We start from the raw sequence: 21,830 nt of genomic DNA on the forward strand, positions 1-21,830 counted from the left end.
TTGTTGGTTTTGGGGGGTGTTTTTGTATGAGGATAGTAGTTAAATTGTAAAAAAAAGGCTTTTATTACTTTTAGTATTGAAGTTCGATCAGCTGCTGCTGTCTGTTTGAAAAACATTTTGGCGACCAAAACAGGGCATACATTTTCGAAAACGAACAAAACCGAAACGGATACAATGCTGAAATACTTGCATCCTTTCAGAACATCTAAGAAAAAGGTACTGTATTTTATGCCATACAAAATTAAATGAAGAATCCTAAATTTTCTTCCTCAGTTAGAGCGAACAGTTTAGGAGGCTAATTTTATCCATTTTCGACACAGGTCTCTAAATATCCAGTTGCAAACTTTTCTGTTGGTAAAGCAGGATCGGAGGACCCAGATTGTTGGGGGCAATATGCTGACTCTGTAAACCGCTTAGAGAGGGCTATAAAGCGGTATATAAGTCTAAGTGCTACTGCTATCTGTATGTGGCATTTTGTCAGTTGGCTCCAATCTTTCCCATATTTCTAGTTAATCTAGGGTGGAAAGGTAAATCAGCTTCTACTCTGAAACTTGAAAACTGTATGCTCCATATATGAACTTTAGGACACAGCAGTTATTCTGTCCTCCACTAAGAATAAGCTGTGCCTCCTTCAGCAAACCAGATGACCAACATCCAGAATAGGATTCACTGGGTTTTTCTCAAGACCCGGTGTTTATAAGGTAGATTCTTGATTCCAGGCTATTCTTGACTTCTTTTTGTACCTTTTTCAACTCTCTTGCAAGCAGTAATGAGAGAAAGAAATTTAAGCAGCTGCTAGTTGCCTTGTGTTCTTCGTGGCAATCATACAAGTTGGATGTAGATGGACAGGAGAAATGTATGGGCAATGAATGAAGAGTATTTTAGAATCAAAGGATTGAAAGGGGGCCCTCAAATCCAACTCCAGAGCAGTATTCCAAGTTAAAGCATTCTTGACACTTGGTTGTATAACTTCTATTTGAACACATTTCAATTTTGAAATCTGTGAAAAATTTTATGGACACTAGTAAAAAGTATTTTCTGTGCAGGGCAAGCTATTTATAAAATGGCTATCAGGGTAGAAAGTTGGAATCTCGAGTTACAGTTGTTGATCCTACAAAGCAAATAGAACAATTATTTCAGAAAAGTAAAGTTCAGAAATTGCTCAAGTGCAAACACACACACACAGTAAAGAATGTTTTATGCAACATTTTGTGTTCTCGCAGGGGTAGCTTATGTGATATTGTGGCAGTGGGAGAGATAAGTAATGGAGGGGGCTGTCAGCTTTGGAAGCCATATTGAGACCGGATGCTCCCATGCTGCCACATCTGAGCCTGGGAAAGTGGGAGGGGGGAATTTATTGGAGTATATCTAGTTAGACATAATATTCTTTTTCTGATTCAAGATCAGGGTCTGTTGCGCATATGTGAGAGGAAGTCTTAACGTGGGATGGATGGTGATTGGGCCAGGTGATGGATGAGGGGTGCAGGGGATGGAGTTTGTAGTTTTTACTTATTGTAAGGAAGCCCAGAACTTTCAGATTCGGGATTCCACAGTTGTGCCAGTTACTATCCAAATAAAAAGGAACCTTTGAGAAGATGTCTGTCTCTGAGTTATTGGGCGGAATGGAGGGTTGCTGGAACGCTGACAGGGACATTAAATTTAATTTTTTCTCACATTGTTTTTAAACAATAATGATATTTAGCTCTTGGAGGTGCCTGGAAAGGTAAGAGAGATTCCTCCAGAAGATCTTGATCGTACAAACTTGTGGATTCCTCACAATGAAAGTCATGAAATTTGGATTAAGACCTTGATTTGTGCTTTATTGGATAGTGGAATGATAACAAGTGAAATCCTCCTGTTGCTGAAGCCTTTGTGCCAGGTAAATTAGATTGGCAGGACTGCATGCTATGATAAAGGTTTTGTTTGCATTATTTTTAAGAGTTATCTTGATAGAGGTAGGATATAAACACTTGAATTAAAGAAATTAAAATGGTTCTTTCTATACTGCTTTTTCAGTGATCAGATGTCAGCCTTGCAGAGTAAACCAAATAGGAATCACAACCAGAGGAGCTAATACTAATTTACTATAAAGCTACATTGACAGAATCTTGCAAGTCTGAAAATACAATCCTCCCCCCACCCCCAGTCTCTTTTTACAGTCCAAGGAACTAGGGAGGATGTCTTCTGTTGGGAGGATGTCTTCCTCTTGCCCTGCTCTTTATTCTGGTGTGGGTTTTGCTGTCTCTTATGTGACCATTCCTTTGGCAGTGTCTTTCACCAGTCCCCTAAGTTCTTTCCCACATACCATTACACCAATGTTTCATTTTATTTTAATGAAATATGCATTTCTTAGATATTACGATTTTCAAAAACGAAAATGACCAAGAGCCAATATGAGGACATAATTTGATGTTCAAAACTTTATTTTGCAATTTTTGTAGGTTCATGCTGATTTCTGTCAAACTGTACTTCCTTATTTAATTCATGATATTTTACTACATGACTCAAATGAATATGGACACAGTCTTCTGTCTGCACAAATTCAAACATTTTTCATGACCTGTTGCAAATATTCATCACCCAATAATTCATTTACACCTGCAAATTCAGATTCAGGTATGAGACTGAGGCTTCTCTTGTGCTAGAACATGAGATAAAATGTGAAATATTTTGTTTCTGTGCTGCAGCAGTGGCTATGCCAGCCAAGAAATAGCTCCTACCAATCTAGCAGTTCAAAAGCATGCACATGCAAGTAGATAAATATGTACTACTTCAGTGGGAAAGTAACAGCAACCTGTGTCCCCTTGGCATATAGTCACTCCAGCCACATGACCACAGAAGTGTCTTCGGACAACACCAGCTCCCTTGGCTAGGAAAGAGATAAGCGCACCCCCACTCCCCCTGGATTCAGACATGATTTGGAAAGGGAAACATTTACCTTTAAACAACATAGAAGTAGCTGGCACACACAACTCTGCCAGAAGATTATACCAGACAGTATGAATTGTTCATATACATTAATCTAATTATTCTAATTATCTAATTATTGGTAGTTGTAATTCCTGTTTTAGTAATACTTGAAGTTTAGACAGAGTTCTTTAGAACTTACTCCAAATTGGGCTGCCCTTGAAAACTATCCGGAAACTACAACATTTCCAGTATTCGGCATTCCTAAGTTCACCCAAATTATACTACTGTGTGAACTATGAGACCAGGTTGTTTATGTGATTGCTTCTCCCCAAAGACATCTGCCTATCCCTCAAGATTGGATAGGATAGTCATGCTGCAGATCCCTTTCCTTAAATTGTGTATCTTAAGAAGCCTAGGAAGCATGCAACAGAACCCTTTCCAATGCCCTGTGGAACACCCTCCCCTTGAGATCTTGCAGGCCGCTATCCATTAAAGTTACAAAAAACACTTAAGATCTGATTTCCCCCAGAAGCATTGGCATAGGCAATAGGGAAGAATGTGTTGTGGGCTGCATCGGAAAGTTTAGCTTTGGTGCCAGGTATTTTGGGAGGGGGGGCTGTTTACTGCTTTTGTCTTACTGATTATATCTCTCCATCCAGAGAATTAGGTTTAAGGTGGGCAGCCATATCACTTTTTAAAATAAATACATTTAATACAATGACTAAAAGAAATTCAAAAGCACTTTGAAATTTAAAAGTAGCATTCCTTGGGGAAAAAAAAAATTCAGATTCTCTATATTGTAATGTAAGAGTTATTTTTAAAGTTATGTAAGTCTATCATTAATGAGTTGAATTACTGTGACGATGTTCTTTAATATAGATTCAGAAACTCTAGCTCATTTGGATAAAATATCTCGAAGAACAATGCTTGCTGTGGTTGACTACTTAAGACATCAAAAAAAGTAGGTTGAGTTCTTTTGCTGTCTGTATTTTGATCTATTATTCTGTTATTAAAAAAATAAGACAGTTTTTTAAAATAAAAATAAGAAGTATACGGTAATTGTTAAATCTACAAATTGAAATTTATTATATCTGAATTTCTTCTATAGATTACATTAACCCAATTTCTTTTTATTCTGACATTTTAATTTAAAGCAGGGGTCTTCAAACTTGACAGCTTTAAGAGTTGTGGACTTCAACTCCCAGAATTCCTCCTCCAGTCATGTTAGTTCAGGAATTCTGGGAGTTGAAGTCGACAAATCTTAAAGCTGTCAAGTTTGAAGACCCTTGATGTAAAGCAATGTATTATAACTATGGCAAATCTTGGCAAAAATAATGTAATTCAAATATGTGCCTCCTTCATTTGGGAAGACTGTGGTAAAATGAGACAATTGTGTTTGTCAATTGTTTTATCCAGGAATCCTTCCAGTACCATCTTTGATGACAGTTTCTGGCTGGAGTTAAGCTATCTGCAGGTTGCCATGGTAGCCCAGTCTTGTTCTGCTCACTTCACAGCTTTGCTTTATGCAGAAATCTATGCAGACAAGATAGGCAGACAACAGGAAAGGTAATGTTAGTTTCAGTCTGTTCACATTTATGATAAATCTGTGATACAAAGTATACAAAATATGTGGCTTACAGACCTCTCACCTTGAAAAGAATAAACTACCCTGTGTTTTTTCTAGTTAAACTGATTTGCAATGCTTCAGATTTTAAGAGAGAAAGCTTCTTTGGAGCACTTGTTGGTAGTTCTTTAACCAAATGGATCTTTTCCTGGATCACACTAAAGCAGAATAGGACAATCATGTGATCCTGAGAAAAGACCGAGTTGCTTGAAGAAATTGAATAGGTGCTTTGTGGGTGTCACACATACTCCAAAGCTGCTCTGCTTCTTTCTTTGAATCCAAAGAGTTGCACAGCCTAATTTTTCGTACTATTGGTTCGAATCATTTACAGTTTCAGCCTATGGAAAATACTATCAAGAAGCAAGAATGTCAAATATTCCAGTTTGGTTCTTCCATTCAATATGATCAGGAAAACAAGGAATCTCATCTGAACCAAGATTCCTCAGCTGTTCCTCTTATAATGTCAGATTCATTAATTAGTTAAAATGAGCTTTTGCTAAGAAAACAATTGTTTTAGTTCATAGATTTCACCCCCAAAAATTATTTCACTGAGATTTTACAATTAAAAGAGAAATACAGTATTGCTTTATTCATTGAAATTCTAACAAGTATAAAATACATTAAATACAACAGTTCATTTCAAGCTTTTTGGGTGACTATGCAGACTCATCTAATACATTAAGCAAATGGGCATGATTATTACGATTTATATTTTCTGAATGCTCAAACATGGTATCAATTCGACTTGGACATCAGTTTTGAATTCCTTTTCTGCAGGTCTGCTTCCAAAGCAGCTAAGAAACTAACATTTGAAGAAGGAAGTCAGAATTCAACACTTACTTGTTTAAGTGAGAAGAGTAAAGAAGAAACAGGAATAAGTTTGCAGGTATAGGATTCATTGTAATGTACTTATAAGTGCTCATTGGGGTCACTTAGAAAGGTTATATTTTAATGTGATTTAATAAAAGTAATGCATATAATTAGCATATAATTACATTGTGATGATATTTATAGTCAAATAATTGTTGTCATCTTTTAATGATGGCCTGATCACTTCCATGAATTAGCAATCTTCCCAGATATATAATAGTTAATTCCAATTAATTCCAAACTATTACTGTCTCCTGTGTTCCAAAACTTAATTCAATTTACAGCAAACATGATGTTCTACTTAGAATTGAGGTAAGATGTTATCCCCAATTATTTTATTTAAGGTATAACTTGTAGGTTCCTCTAATATGTATCTCAAATAGATATTTTATACATGCAGAGAAATATTATACAGTGTTTCTCTGAACAGCAAGCTCAATGCAATAGCACAAACAACTTTTCAGACTCTATCTGTTTAACAAGTAATTCACTAGATGATAGGGATAATTACTATTCAAGAAAAAAAGTCCAAGAATACAAAGTGTTCTTTTTAGCAGTCTTTTGAACATGAAACAATATAGTTATTAGAGACTTGTCCATGTGCTAATAGTTTATAAAATGGTCAATGTCAGTATTATTTGTACTTGCTATGTTCAGTTGATTGCCACAATGTTTTTAAATACATGTCTTAAAGTACAGGTAGTCCTTGACTTACAACAGTTTGTTTAGTGACCCCAAAGTTCAAAGTTACAATGGCACTGAAAAATGTGACTTATGAGCAATTTTTACAGTTATGAATCTTTGAATATCCCCATGATCATGTGATCAAAATTCAGATGCTTGGCAACTGGTTCGTGTTTATGGCCATTGCTGTGTCCTAACATCATGTGATCATCTTTTGTGACCTTCTGACAAGCAAAGTCAATGGGGAAGCCAGATTCACTTACCGGGTTACTAATTTATCAATAGCAGTGGTTCACTTAACAACTGTGGCAAGAAAGGTCATAAAATGGGGCAAAACTCACTTAACAAATGTCTCACTTTGCAACAGAAATCTTGGGCTCAATTGTGGTCGTAAGTCAAGGACTACCTGTATTCAAGACTTATTTGTCATACACATTTCTCCCCCTTAGAACCTTCTTATGGATATATACAGAGGCATAGGAGAGCCAGATAGTCTCTATGGCTGTGGTGGAGGAAAAATGCTGCAGCCATTGGCCAGGTATTAATTATACTAGAAAATTAACTTTATTGTAAAAAAAATAAAGGAACTTATATGAATGTTGTGTCATGTTATTTTAATAGGATACGAACATATGAACATGAAGGACTATGGGGGAAAGCTCTGGTAACTTATGACCTTCAAACCAGCCTTCCACCATCAATTCGACAGGCTGGATTGGTAGAGGTAATATAGATGCAAAGTTGTTGCTAAATATTGCTAAGGGTGTATACTTTTGTGTGTTGTTATATAAAATGGGTTGCATTTTGTTTTAGTCTTTTATGCTGCATAGACTCATTCCTGTGAGATGGATGTCTGTATTGAATTGTTTAAATAAATAAACGTACACGCGAAGAAAGCAAGTTAGCACTTTGCTAATAATGCAATTCCATTAACCTAAAATAGTTGTTGTAAATTCTATGACCTATTTTATTGAAAAGAAATCAATTAAGAAATAATTAAGTATGTTGAACTTATAAATCTTAATATAAATTAATGTAAAAATAAGTAAACTAGGAAATATATGTTGTTTCTAATCTAGATTGGAAGTGTTTTCATAAATCAGACTTCACGTATGCTATATTAACATTAAATTTCATTGATTAATAGGCTTTGCAGAATTATGGGCTATGTAATACACTCTCCATCTACCTAAAAGGATTGGAACAGCAGAATGAAGAAAGCTCCATAGAATTACAGGAGATTCGTTACCAGGCAGCTTGGAGAAATATGCAGTGGGATCAGGTCTCCTCAGTCAAGTAATGCAAATTATCTTGAAAAAAATAATATATATATATATATATATATATATATATATGTATGTATATGTATATTATATATATAATATGTTTTCTTAAGTTTTCGCGGGTACTTACATGTATGGTATTCGGCTTTGTTCGGGTATTTTCCCACGTCATTGTAGTTGTGCTTTTAAAGTTGTAGCAATGTTTCGGCAGAATCTCATCTGCCATCATCAGGCTTCTGTATTGTGTTCGTCTGTGAGTCAGACTTTTACAGTGGTTTCAGTTTTAAATTTGGGGCTAGCCTACTGCTGTGCCAGAATGTTTTTTTCTTCATCCTGATTGGTTGGGAGTCTTGGTCTGTGTTTATTGGTCTTGGAGTTTTCTGTGTTCTGCTTGATTGGTGTTTCTAATATCTTCTGTATGTTTTGTGACTCTTTTTGTGTCTTGATTGGCTGGCAACATTGTGTTCCTGTATTGGAGGCCTTTAGTGCAGCTTGGCTCCGGGTAAATGGACGGCTATCATTAGTTAGGAAGCTAGGTTTCATCTGGGTGCCTGGTTGGGGTGTGTTTGAGCTGGAGGTATTAGGGGGGATCTGTTTGTGCCCAGGTGTTTGCCTGGCTAGTGGTGTGGAGATTTTTTTGTTTGTGAGTGCAGGCTTCCAAATGATTGACAGTCTGGTGGAATCATCTCTTCTATTCATGCTTTCAGGTCTTTTTTGAATCTCTATGGCTTCTCTGATGATTCTGTGGCTGGGGTTTTCTATAGTGGCTAGGGTTTTGGTGCCATTGAAGTTGATGCTATGACCTGTGGCTTTCATGTGTTAGACTAGTGAGGAAGTGTGTTCCAGCTTTTTTATTGCATTTTTGTGTTCATCCAGGCGGGTACTTATTCTTCTATTGGTCTGTCCAATGTATGTGGCCGGGCATGATGCACAGGGGACTTCGTATATGCCTTGGTTTTCCAGGTGAATTTTATCTTTGGGGTTTCTAAGAATGGCTGCTATTTTTCTGTCTGTTTTGAAGGCAGTCTTGATGTGATGCCTGTGTAGTATCTTACTGATTTTGTCTGTAGTACCTCTTATGTAGGGCAGGACAGATGTTCCATAGGTCTGTTCATCTTCTGGGTCTCCATTGTGTCTCAGTGTGTTTTTGTGGATTAAGCCGGTGATTTTGCTTTTGTGGAAGCCGTTGGCTGTCAGTACTTTAGTCAGGGTGCATAGTTCAGTCTTAATGTGTGTCTTGTCTGCCAGGCGTTTGGTTCTAGCAATTAGTGTTTTAGCCACGGAGTTTATCTGTGCTGGGTGGTGGTAGGATTGGGCGTTGAGGTAGCGGTTAGTGTGTGTTTTCTTCACACACAGAAGAAAACGATATGTGGTTCTGTAATTTCTCTCTGAGGTCTGTGATTTAAAGCTCAGTTTTGATATGGGAAGCCTCACAGAACATGTTCATCGCTATAGGAGTTTTTAGTTTTTAGGCCTTATGAAGATGCTTATTGTAAAATTTAAGTCAATAACTATACTATTGATTTTACTTTAAGAGATGAAATGGAGCAACGAGGCTACCATGAATCACTGTTTGATGCTCTACAATGTCTACGGGACAGAGATTTCTCTACTTTTTATGGAAGATTGAAGTGTGCCAGGTAAAAAGCCATCTTTAAAATCATGTATATGTTGTTAACAAATAAAGTATTGGTGAATGTCACATTTTCTAATGTGTTGCAGCTTTAATTAGCAGATAAATGTTCATCATTGCTTTCTTTCGGAAAACTTCTGCAGCAATTTTTAAAAGTTAAACATTTTGCTTAGAGCCTGAGTAATGGAAATCTTGTCTTATAATACATTTGGAAAATCAGCAGTAAGGCATAAATCTTTATGAAGGTATAATCTGTGACTTAAAAAAAAAGGTTTTCCAGTCTAGACAAAAGTATTAGTCATTCTTTTGTATGCAACATCAACATCAGCTTATAATTTGCATGTGTTTTATTGAATAAGATGCAGTTTGACATCTGTTCTTTTCAAAGTTTTGTAGTTAAATAATTTCTGCTAAATTGCTTTTGGATTGGTTTGCCTATAAACAGTGGATTATAATTATTTCTTTTATTTGTAGAATCAAAGAAGTAGAAGAGCTACTGAAAGGCAGCCTTGAGTCTGTATATTCACTACTGCCTACACTCTGCAGGCTACAGACAATTGGAGAGCTGGAATATGTAGGACAGTTTTTCTCCAGGTATTTCTTTATACGTTATATTAGTCCCGTGGATATTTTTGATGCTTTACCTCTGTAAAATCAAAGGCTCTCATATACCTGATGCTTCATTGTATGCTTAAATGATATCTGATGCTTCATTGTATGCTTAAATGGTATATTATACTTTTTGCAGAGTAATTTAATGAGCTCATTAAGTAGCATTTTCTTGCCATTGGGCTAGACTCAAACATAGTCATGCTTAACGTGAAATATTTAGCTCAATAATATAACTAGACATCTCATTGATTTCAGAGAGTCTGCTATAAGCAAAATTAAATCTGAAACCAGCCAATAAGGATAAATACAGTCTTTCTATCTTTTTCTGTAGCTGACACTTTATTAGAGTAACTTAGATGAGATAAGCAGTGTAGAAATTAGATAAACAAAAACTAGTTTTTTAACTAGTTGCAAATTAATAAAGCTTAGGGGGCTTATTCTTCATTGATTTTCCTTCAAACGCCTAAGTGACTTGACTCAAATCTTAAGGCATTAAGAACTAAAACACTTCTTGATTCCAGCTTTGATTTGGTTCTTATGTGCACTTCAAAACAAAAGTGTGCCCAAATCAGATTTCTGAGCAAAACATGAGTATGACTGCAAAAGGTATAATTATTTTCCTATGTTTTACTTCTGTATTATATCTATAAATAAATAAAGTCCCCACATGATAAACACATAGAGGGCCTTGTATACAGTATTATTGTTCAGTATGACTGCCTAAATGTAAACATTACAATAAAAAAACCCTATATTTTATTTGGAATATTGCTATTGCAATATATCAATACTTTCCAAGCATCCTCAGGCTCTCATGGCTTTCATTAGAATAAAAGCTGCACTACAAGCACCAGTCCTTTTCAGAATATGTTCAATACTATGATACATGTAGGAAAGGAGTGGTGTTTGCATCCTTTCCATCCTCACTGACATTGCATTCTCCAGGAAACTCCCATAAAAGAGTAATTCTCTCAGTCCTGGTAGTTTTTCATGTGCTTAGCAAAGATTTAATATAATGTCTCTCCTGCCATTTACAGCTTGATCTTAGGTTTCAGACTAAGGACTGTTTGTGGCTAACACTTTATTAATATTTAGTCAAAGCTTCTTAATTTTATTCTTTGCTTTCAGGTCGGAAACTAATAGCCAGTTGCATAATTTGCATCTGAAGTGGCAGAAGCAGTCCCAACTTCTTCAGGATAGTGACTTTGCTTTCCAAGAGCCTATTATGGCTTTGCGTACAGTAATTCTCAAGCTTCTTCTGGAGAAGGAAAATGAGAATGGCCAAAGGGAATGCATTAAAAACATTCTGACTGAACATCTTGTAGAACTATCCAGATTGGCTCGAATGGCGAATAATTCACAGGTAAGAATCAACTGAAAATCTACTTTATGTATTTCCTGAAATATAGGCCTATGCTTTTATTAACATGAAAATATTGGGTGTATAAAGGATTTTACCTTTAGTCAAGGATTCTTCATAGAAACTGAGCTTGTCATCTGGAAAGCTATTAGCCCGTGTTCAAGACCCGACGGGGTGAGCTCCCATTACTTGCCACAACTCCTGCCCACCTAGCTGTTTGAAAGCAGGCAGATGCAATTAGATAAATAGGTACCACTTCAATGGGAAGGTAACAGTGTTCTGTGCGCTTTGGCATATAGTCATGCTGGCCACATGACCATGGAAATATCTTCAGACAGCCCTGGCTCTCTTGGCAAAGAAATGTAGATTACCTTTACCCTTATGCACACTTTCATGATTTTTCATTCCACAAAAAGTAGTTGTATATGTATCTTTATACTAAAAAAGAGGCATTGTATCTGAAATACATTGTTGTAGTAACCATAAAATTATATTTTGGTGTTTGGTCATTAGTCAAATCCAGTGAATATCTTTTCATCATGAAGAAGATATTTCACTTCTTTTCTAAAAAGAGTTCTTCGTGTTTGTTTTCAGCTTCCAGAAAGAGCAATATATGAAGTTAAACAGTACGGCCTAACCAGACACGGAGTATCAGAATGGAAATTGGAAGAAGCTCAGGTGTTCTGGGCTAAAAAGGAAGAAAGCTTAGCACTGAGTATTCTAAAAGACATGATCAAGAAATTGGATGAAAATTGGTTTGAGGTAGTATGATTTATTTGACTGATGGGTTTGGTAGTAGGAAAAATATTTTAAATTCACGTTTTGTTTTGTTTTGAGAAATATGTGGTTCTATTAAATAAAAAGAACAAAGTATGTGAAGAAAAAAATATCAAAAAATAAAATAAAATATATCACAGTAAAATATTTGATCTGAATTATTCTTATTCTAAGGTTGAGAAAGACCCACATCTGAAATTAATTTACACAGAATGCCTGAGGTTATGTGGAAGTTGGTTAGCAGAGACCTTTTTAGAAAATCCTACCATCATTATGCAGAACTACTTGGAAAAGGTAACAGATTTGGAGTGAATCCTATAACCTGTACAAAGCATTTGAAAATTAAACTTGGTTTACATTGTTCTATTATTTGCTCCTCACAATGTTCCAGGCAGTTAAAATTGCTGGGGATCACAATGATGATAGCAGCGATGAGCTGAAGAGAGGAAAAATGAAGGCTTTTCTGTCTTTGGCTCGTTTTTCGGATACTGAGTATCAAAGAATCGAAGATCGTATGAAATCATCAGAGTTTGAAAATAAGCAAGCTTTGCTGAAGAAAGCCAAGTATGAAGTTGGCCTTCTAAGGGAGCATAAAGTTCGGAATAATCGGTAAGTCTTCTAGCTGAAGCTGGTCATGTTAATACATTGATTGAAGTTTCCAATAAGTGATCATGGACACCATTGTGTTTTTCACTAAGATGGCATCCATGCCCAATTTTTAAAAAATATGTAATAAAATTGCCATCTGGTGTGATAACTAAATCTATTTTCTCAGGGTATCTTGAATTTTTAGCCATTTAAAATTTTTAAGTACAACTTTTTTGTTCCTATTTTTAGGATGTTTTTACATGATATTGTCCATTCCTTTAAAAAGCTACTATACTGAAGCATTGCAAGCTAATGCTACTGTAATAAAAAGAAATTAAAATTGCTCTGGTCTTTTTATCTTGGAACTGTATTAATTTCACCATATTATCCTGATATTCTTGGAACAAGTGGTTTATCAATGAATTTCTTGCAGGCAAATTGTACAATTATCTTTTGCATAATTATTAATATTTAATCAGAGGAGTTTTTGGATGGAGGTTTTATTTCTCATTTTGTGCTGCTTAGATATACTGTGAAAGTTCAGAGGGAGCTGCAACTAGATGAATGTGAAATTCGCGCCCTGGGAGAAGATCGTAAGCGTTTCTTATGCAAAGCAGTTGAGAACTACATTATGTGTTTATTAAGTGGAGAAGAGCATGACATGTGGATCTTCCGTCTTTGTTCTCTCTGGCTTGAGAATGCTGGACTTTCTGAAGTCAATGCAATGATTCAGGTTGGTCTTGCTGAAGTCTTATTTTTCTGCTTCATGTTGGGGTTGCTTCAGATTGAGAGCCAGTTTGGTACAATGGCTAGAAAGCAGGAGGCTGAGTGCTTGGCCTAACTTAAGCACGAAGCCAGTTGGTTGACCTTGGACCAGTCACTCACTCTCAGTCCTAGGAAGAAGACAATTGCAAACTACTTCCAAAAAGAATTGTGAGATGGATGGTGTAGAATGAGATAGATAATAGACAGACAGACACATTGCTCAAAAAACTGCTGAGACTTATCCAAGCAGTTGCCAGGAGTCAGTATTGACTCGAAGGTACACACACACACACACACATTTGAGGCTGAAGCTAGGGCCAGCTACTTTTATGGTGTGAATCTTTAATTTGGATACTAAGCCTTTATTATGTAAATCCAGCTTTTGTAAAAAAAAAAAAACAACTTGTGCATGTTGTTAGTTTTATTTGGATTTTACATATTTTGTGCATATTATATGCTACATCTACAGTTTCTCAAAATCAGAACAAATTTTGCCTTGTATTACTTCATTATTGTTGCGGTGTTCACTAGATAAATATAGTTGGTTAGTTTGAAAGATACTACCTTGTTTTTCTCCTACATAGAGAAATGATTAGGACTAAAGCATTGCATTTGGCACACCCCTCCTTTCTTCTGTCTCACTTTCATTATGCCTGCCTCACTTCATTAGCTTTTGTTCTTGGGATATGTGGCAAGGTTATCTGAATTAATTAGCATCAGCTTGCTATCTTAATAGCATTTTTGATTGTTACTTTTTCAGGCTAGTATAAGAAAGTGTCCAACTTGCATAAACACCAAATTGTGTTCCATTTTGATTCTTTTTTATATATACCAAGCATACTTTAATCTTTTGTAGCTTTATTTGTTTTACTTTTCAGTCTGGTCTACAACTCTGGTGATCTATGGTTACCTCTATAGCGAAGGGAAAGAAAACATCCAGAGTGGTTTAGATATAAAAGAGATCTGCTAATCTAGTTAGCAACCAGTATTATGTTTGCATGGCTTTCTTGGTAATACAAGTAGTCCTTGCTTAATGACCTTAATTTCCAATTCCATTGCTGAATGAAGCAGTTGTTAAGCAAAACAATACATGACTGCACCAACTTGTGACAGCAGTTCCAACAGAACCGTGATTGTTAAGTGAGACATCACAGGACTATTGACTTTGCTTGTCAAAAGAAAAAGGTTGAAAGTGGTGATCCCATGACCACAGGATGCTGCAACCATCATAAATGCATGAGGGTTGCCATGCACCTGAATTGCAGTCATGTGAGCACAGGGCATTGCAATATTTGTGACTGGTGTGTGAACACGAGTCACAAATAATTGTTTTCAGTGCTGTCGTAACTTTAAACAGTCACTAAAGGAATGGTTGTTAATCAAGGGTTACCGGTATATTAGACCCCAAGATCAGATTAGTACAATCATTTTCTTTTGCTGAAAAGATAATGGTATTTCCACATTCAATTGATGAGGCATATTAATAATAATGGATTACCAGGTGGATAAAAATCGATGGTTTTTTTTTTTAAAAAAAAAAGATTAAAACATCAGTTTTCTTAAATTTAAATCAGATTTTTTTAAAATTTTTATCAAATTTATTTTAATAAAATGCTTTTGGAGTAAAAATCTAACAATAGTTTTCTATTTAAGATACATTAATAATTTAATTTATTCGGCATGAAATGGGGCTTAGTTATGTAGGATGAGGGTGTATATTCTGCAATATTGGGACTGTCAGTAAGTCAACAGCAAGTCATAGGAAGAGCTGCTGCGGAACAGAGATGACAATTGCTCTTTAAAAATTATGGTTTAATTTGAGTTGATTTTAATCAAGCCTTTTTACTCAAATCAAGCCTTTAAATCAAATCCACCCTGTTGGATTATAGCCATTCTGTCTGGCATTCATAAAACTTATAGAAACATCTTACTCTGTAAAGAAGTTTGCCCGTGTTTAAATACTATTCTTTTTCTATTTTGTCTCTATTTTACATGCTCTTCTGCATAACAGAAGGAGGCACAGAGAATCCCATCCTATAAATTCTTGCCACTGATGTACCAACTGGCTGCTCGAATGGGAACCAAGATGAATGGGTTTCATGAGATTTTGAATAAGGTAATTGATCTTCAGTTGTCATGTATCTTCCTCATTTACAAATACATTACATAGTTTTTGTGTAAATTTTAAGTAGGTATGATAGAAGAGTAGCATGATTTTTTTTTCTTAGAATGTGTGTGGACAGTTGAGCTAGTAGAATCCTTTCTTCATTGCTTTAGATATTTTGACAACGCTAAAGGATTTCTTTGATTTATAACAGGGTCAAACAACTTTGTCAAGAAATACTCACTGTGACATACGTTACATTAGTTAAATGTTTGTGGTGGGGTGCTCAAAAAAAAACCCTGGGTAGTCTTCAGCTTATGTCCACAGTTCAAAATTACAATGGCACTGGCAAAATGGGCTATCCTTGAAATGGTAGGTCCTTGAAGTTTTGTCTCTGTCATGGTGTCCCTGTGATGATGTATCCCAAAGATCTTGTACTGCTTATCATCCCCACTGTCCTCTGTAGCACACACCTCTTTACAGCACTCCCTTGCGGCCTCTGCTAGCCCATCTGCAGCCTCCATTGGCCTTCCCAGGATACTTTCCTGACCCCCAAAACTTATCTATGATACCCCCACCCACTGTAGCAACCGTACTCCCTGCATTCCTTGCCTAAGACTCTTAGCTCTTCCCACTTAATGACCCATGCATCCAGGGATTATGATGGCACCCAGGGGTTACTGGCACTGCTGACATTGCCTTTGCTAAGCTACGTGGTCATGTCATGTCACTCTTGGCAATGACAACCCAGTCCCCGTTGTTGTCATATCCTGCAAACCACTTGTAAGTGGAATAAAAACTAATTTTCATTTAAAGTAAATATGGTGAAACTCAAAGTAATTAACCACAGCTAATATAAATCTTTAGAGAGGAGCCATACACAAGGCTTTGTGTCCACATATACTTCTGAGTTAAAGCATATTGAACATTATTGTTGAAGCTTTGATGCTTGTTAATGTTCAGTTCATATTTTATTTTCAATAATCAACTTTTTAAATATTTTCCTTGAATAGCTTATAGCAAGAATTTCTCTCGACCATCCACATCACACTTTGTTTATAATTTTGGCATTGGCTAATGCCAACAAAGATGAACTCCTGACCAAGCCAGAAGTGACTAAAAGAAGTGGACTAATAAAAAATGTGCCAAAAGAAACATCTCCTCTTGACATGGTATTTAAATTTAACTGAATTTGCATTATTTGGGGTTGTAAAAAATAGTAAAGGAATCATAGGACTTACCAACTTTAAAGATGAGGATACAACTTTTTTCTTCTGCAGTATTTTCTGTTTCCTCATATCAAATTTATTTTATGTCTGTGATTAATTTAATCTTTGCATTTGAATTTTTAACTTCCTTTTAAAAAAACAACAACTCATCCTGCAGGATCGAATGGAGGCTGCCAGCAATATAATTAACATTGTAAAAGACAAAAGACCTGATATGGTGGTAAAAGTTGAAGCCCTTTGTGATGCTTATATTACTTTGGCAAATATGGATGCAACTCACTGGAAAACCCACAGAAGTATGTATTTGGGGAACTGGGGATTGTTTGGATGCTTTGAATCAATTCATTTTTAAACTATTTTCTGTCAACAATGAATTTTACTTGGAGTATATTATATATGAATGCTGTATGCTTTAAATATTTTCCCAATTTGCTGTCTAGTAGATGAGAGTTGACTTATTTGGCAGGGTATAAATCTAAATAATAATTAAGTAAATTAAAATAAATTGATTGATAGTGGCTAAGTAGAACCTCTGAAATAACTTTCAATAATATCAGAAATGTATTCTGAACTTCTTCAAAGACCATTCCCAAAACATTGACTATAGTATGATAAGGGGTGCTGGCCTTAAAAGTTATATTGACTCAATGAACAGCAAATATTTATTAATATGAGGCATGTATTGTTTATCCAGGCGGCATAAAGATTCCTTCGGATCAACCTCTAATTAAGTTAAAAAATCTAGAGGATGTTGCTGTACCTACAATGGAAATAAAGGTAAATCAATTTAAGTTACATTTAAGTCTCAGTAAACCTTTTTGGGCCAGTTGTTGTTGTGAGCAGCAGAGAAATGAAACATCCTTTGTTGTTCAGTTGAACATTTCAGTTAGGGGAGGAACAAATGTCAAGAAATATCTACACTTCATCTAAATTTCTGTGTGGTTTTAGGTGGATCCTAGTGGCAAATATGAAAATTTGATTACAGTAAGATCATTCAAACCAGAATTTCGCTTAGCAGGCGGGGTCAATCTACCCAAAATAATAGATTGCATTGGATCAGATGGACAACAGAGAAGGCAGCTTGTGAAGGTGAGTTCTCTGTTTCATTATGAAATGTGAACAGGATTGTATATGTGGCACTTTTGTATACTGCCAAGTTCCTCACATCAGAATAGGTATGATAAAATATTCAGTCACAAATATACACACTATTAAGCTTATTTCTCAGTTGAGGAACATTTTAGTATGGGAGTGCATACATAGAAACATATGTTTCTTCCTCCAGTACCATTCTGAATTTGCACCGTTGGGTCAGCATTCTGTCATGGGAGCTTCTGTATTTTTTTATTTTACTGTATGAGAATTTAGATAGTAACAATTAGCATATGATAATGGTAGTGAGTTTTTAAGCAATTGCTTACCCAAGTTTTTCCACACTTTTGAGCAGTTCCAAAGAAAGAAGGTTCATCCGAAATTGCAGTTTCATTCTCACTCTCATTTAGAATGCAAAGGTTGTGGGGATGTGTGGAGACATTTTTTGTGACAATTGCTATCCCTTACACATTTACATGAATACAGTTTCCATTTGCTTCTCTGAATGTACATAGGATCAGGTTATATAATTCTGCATTTACATTGATTCTGGGGACAATGCTATTTCTGTTGCTTTTTTAAAGGGGCGTGACGATCTGAGACAGGATGCTGTTATGCAACAGGTTTTCCAGATGTGCAATACTCTGCTACAACAAGATGCTGACACTAGAAAAAGAAAACTGACCATTCGCAGATACAAGGCAAGTTTTGCATGAAAATTGCCTGCTGTGGGTATAATGTTGATGTCCTAAATGCAGGAGGAACTGCCTTGTACAAGACCATTCATTCATGTGCTGTTCCTCATTAATAATTTCTAGAAGAAGTGATCTAACCACCAGGCAAACAGGTTGCCAACCTTTCTCCTCCATCGGAATAAGTGTTTGCCTAGTTTGGAATGACTTCTGCAGGGTAGTAATAACTTTCCAGAGCCTGACACAGATCTTGCCCAGCATCTGATGCTTGGGAACGTGCTGAGGATGTAGCCTGGGACCCTTCTTTATTTATTCTACTTCTGTTTGGAGTAACAGCCAAAACTCTAGACACATTATAATATGATTTAAATGAGTTAAAAAGAAAAAAAAGGATGCAATTAGTGCGATTTATATTGATATAGTGCTCGACTTATATACATTTGTTCAGTGACTGTTCAAAGTTACAATGACGCTGAACAAATAGTTGTTAGAACTGATTCTCAAAGTTCCAACCATCCCTGAACATGGTCAGAATCTTGATGGCTTGGCAATCCATTCCACTTACAACTGGTTGCCAAGCGCCCCACGATCTTTTGATTGCCATTTCTAACCTTTCCTGCTGGCTTCCTCTGAAAATCTTGGGGGAAGCCAGCAGGAAAGATCACAAAATACCGGGGAAGTCTTCTCCCATCCACCCTTGGACTCATGCTATGCTTCTCACCCATACACTCACACATGTAGTGCTTCTTGCACACCCTACCTGACCTACACAGCACCTTTCACACACACCCTTGTTCACATTCCATCATCTGCGCATCTGGAACATTCTCCCCAACCTTTGTGGTGCCTTTTGTGCTTCTTCCACAACCTTTGCAATGACTCTCACACATATTCTTGTATCCTCATCAACCTCTCACACACCCATGCCATACCTTTGCTTATCTGCCCATGGATCTGGGACTTGTAACTTTCTACCAGTTTTCCCACTGGCTTAGGCTGTGGAAACCAGCGGGATATTACCTTGCTTAACAACCAGGAGATTCTGTTAATGACATCAACCAGGACTGCAAGGATTGCCGTCACTAAGCGATGGGGCAATGTTTTATGACTGCATTGCTTCATGTTCAAAATTCCAGTTCCAATTGCCCTCGTAAAACAAGGACTACCTGTGTGAGCCCAGAAAGCATGAATAATATGTAGCATTCTATATACTTCTATCTGAAATGCAGTACAGCTTGTGCTCAGCTGCTGAATCTTTCCCCTCATTGCAGAGTAGCTTTACAGCAGTCAACTTGTACATGTCCTCTTTCCTTCCTTTTTATCTTGAGAGTTTTCTTCTGTCTTTCCAATGATAATCACAACTCTGTGGTAAGGCACTCTCTAGCACTTTCTTGATTAACCAGAGATCATATAATCCAGAATGGTTCTGCTTTGTCTGCCTCTTTAGGTTGTTCCCCTTTCTCAGAGAAGTGGCGTCTTAGAGTGGTGCACTGGCACAATTCCTTTGGGTGAATTCCTCATCAATACTGACAGCAGTGCTCACAAACGCTACAGACCACAAGACTACAGTAGCTTAGATTGCCAAAAGAAAATGTTGGTAAGTCCGCTATGTTAAATCAAGCCAATAAATGCTTCTTCGTTTGTAGAAACTGGACATAAGAAAATAGATGGGGCAACAGAAATACGGTTCTTCCCATGAGAGAGAATCATGTTGTCAAACAGTGGTTTAGAAAAGTAATATGACCTCAGAGACTTTACCATGTAATAGGAATTAGGGCTTCAAATTTAGCTAAGCAGCGGTACAGATGGATCAAACTGTCAAGTAGAATGACATGATGACACATTGACACAGTGAAACCAACATGAAATCAAGAACAAGAAGAAGGACATAGCGTATTTGAAACCCTGATTGCAAGGAGAATGTCTTCAGATGCGATACCATCCCTGGAAATTTTTTTTTTTTTGTAGCTATCTGCCATCCCTCATTTAGTGAGATATCTTGACAAGGGCTTCAGATGATGCTCCAATGAATTTGGAAGCCATTTTTGGCAGATGATCATTTCTTTTGGTATCACATCCCAAGATGTTTGCCAATTAAAGATAAAATAAGCCCTTTGAGTTGACCCAGAAATGGCTCCCTGGCACTGCAGATAGGATCCTACTAATCAGTTCCAATTGACAGCCATGTGCCCTAAAATTTATATATAGTTTTCAAAGGCAGGTAGCACTACATATAGTCTCTGCAATAATCCAGACATCGTTACCAGATTCTACGGCTATTCTATTTTAATTGCAGAACTCTAGAAGATCAATCAATGGCAGCAAAGAGAAAATCTCTCTTCAAATCCATCTGATGTTTTTTTATTTGTTTGTTTATTTATTTATCTGTATTAAAGGTTCTTTTGCTGTCCAGATGAGGGAGCCCTGCCAAATTCAATACTTTATCCCCCACATTATGGTGTTTCTTTACAACGTTATCAAAATATCCAGTGCTCATTTACATATGCATTCATACTTTGTAGGAAAAAGATGTTATTTTCTTGTGTAATTGCAAGCTAGTTGTATTTGAAAGCATTTTTCATACCATCTCTAGTCATACAAAAAAGAAACTACATTCAGAATTAACAGGAGAAAAGATATAAATATCTGTAAAATATTTGTGGTTTCCTTCAAAGGATGCACAGAAGAAAGATTTTGAAGAAAAATACACTATTTTCATGGATATATGCCAGAATTTTCAACCTGTGTTTCGCTATTTCTGTATGGAAAGATTTCTGGATCCAGCAGTGTGGTTTGAGAAAAGATTGGCATACACTCGAAGTGTTGCCACTTCATCTATAGGTATTATAAAATATAAGCTTCTTATTATATTTACTATTAAATGAAGGAATTTTATTAATTTTCTATGAAGAGTTCTTTGTCAGCAGAGTTGCTACAGAGAAAGAAAAGGTAATCTAGAGGCAACAGTAGCTATTAATAGGGACAATCTTTTGATGATTTAACTTTTGGGAATGAGAAAAATCTAATAGTAACATGGTTCTTTGGAGACCTGGGCAAAGGCAAATTGTTTCTTTTTGTCCTTTGGAATGGGAAGGGGGATTGGATTATTTTAAACTATCAGCTGGCATCTTTTAGATGGCCAGAAGTGATTTAATATTGATCAGGAGGACAAGGGCCACAATTGTAGGATGGATGATGCAAAGGGCACAGGGAAGCATCACACAGATACTGTCAGCCAGGATTTTTTCCTCCTGTAGTTGTTTATATCTGGGTTTGCTTGGTTGTTTATTTGATCTCAAAATCATTTACATCTCAAAATCATGGGCATCATGTCACTAATAATTAGCAGTTGTGATTGGAAAAGTTTTTGGAAGTCCGACTAAGAAAGGCACAACACCCCAAGTTGCCCATCCTTCCTTTATTGATGTAATACTTGTGCCTTTCCCCTTCAAAATGGTAGGAATCTATACTGCTGATTTTTCAGATAGGATTCCAGAAACTCCAAAATGGGTTTGCTGTTAACTGTTAGCCACTTTGTGTTTTTTAAAATAATGGATTCAGTTTTGGTAAGTTAAATATTTTAATAGATTGTGTATATAGTTACTTT

The 21,830-nt window shown here is 36.3% G+C and overlaps 1 protein-coding gene across 1 annotated transcript in view; it reads left to right on the top strand.

The window, feature by feature from the left end:
* The window catches only part of ATM (ATM serine/threonine kinase), a 62,554-nt gene that overhangs the window by 35,926 nt on the left and 4,798 nt on the right, over positions 1-21,830 (top strand). Inside the window, exons 35-58 of the mRNA XM_026721013.2 lie at positions 75-216; positions 1,703-1,879; positions 2,442-2,616; positions 3,790-3,871; positions 4,327-4,476; positions 5,312-5,420; positions 6,538-6,626; positions 6,710-6,812; positions 7,236-7,384; positions 8,907-9,011; positions 9,479-9,598; positions 10,745-10,979; positions 11,571-11,738; positions 11,928-12,047; positions 12,145-12,362; positions 12,867-13,074; positions 15,118-15,222; positions 16,224-16,382; positions 16,597-16,735; positions 17,134-17,216; positions 17,388-17,528; positions 18,116-18,232; positions 19,671-19,820; positions 20,899-21,064. Of these exons, the coding sequence (XP_026576798.1) occupies positions 75-216; positions 1,703-1,879; positions 2,442-2,616; positions 3,790-3,871; positions 4,327-4,476; positions 5,312-5,420; positions 6,538-6,626; positions 6,710-6,812; positions 7,236-7,384; positions 8,907-9,011; positions 9,479-9,598; positions 10,745-10,979; positions 11,571-11,738; positions 11,928-12,047; positions 12,145-12,362; positions 12,867-13,074; positions 15,118-15,222; positions 16,224-16,382; positions 16,597-16,735; positions 17,134-17,216; positions 17,388-17,528; positions 18,116-18,232; positions 19,671-19,820; positions 20,899-21,064 (3,410 nt within the window). The remainder of the gene's footprint in view (positions 1-74; positions 217-1,702; positions 1,880-2,441; positions 2,617-3,789; positions 3,872-4,326; positions 4,477-5,311; positions 5,421-6,537; positions 6,627-6,709; positions 6,813-7,235; positions 7,385-8,906; positions 9,012-9,478; positions 9,599-10,744; positions 10,980-11,570; positions 11,739-11,927; positions 12,048-12,144; positions 12,363-12,866; positions 13,075-15,117; positions 15,223-16,223; positions 16,383-16,596; positions 16,736-17,133; positions 17,217-17,387; positions 17,529-18,115; positions 18,233-19,670; positions 19,821-20,898; positions 21,065-21,830) is intronic.

This window comes from Pseudonaja textilis, chromosome 7 (genome assembly GCF_049901715.1).
Source record: "Pseudonaja textilis isolate UNSWEBS1 chromosome 7, rPseTex1.2, whole genome shotgun sequence".
NCBI lineage: Eukaryota > Metazoa > Chordata > Lepidosauria > Squamata > Elapidae > Pseudonaja > Pseudonaja textilis.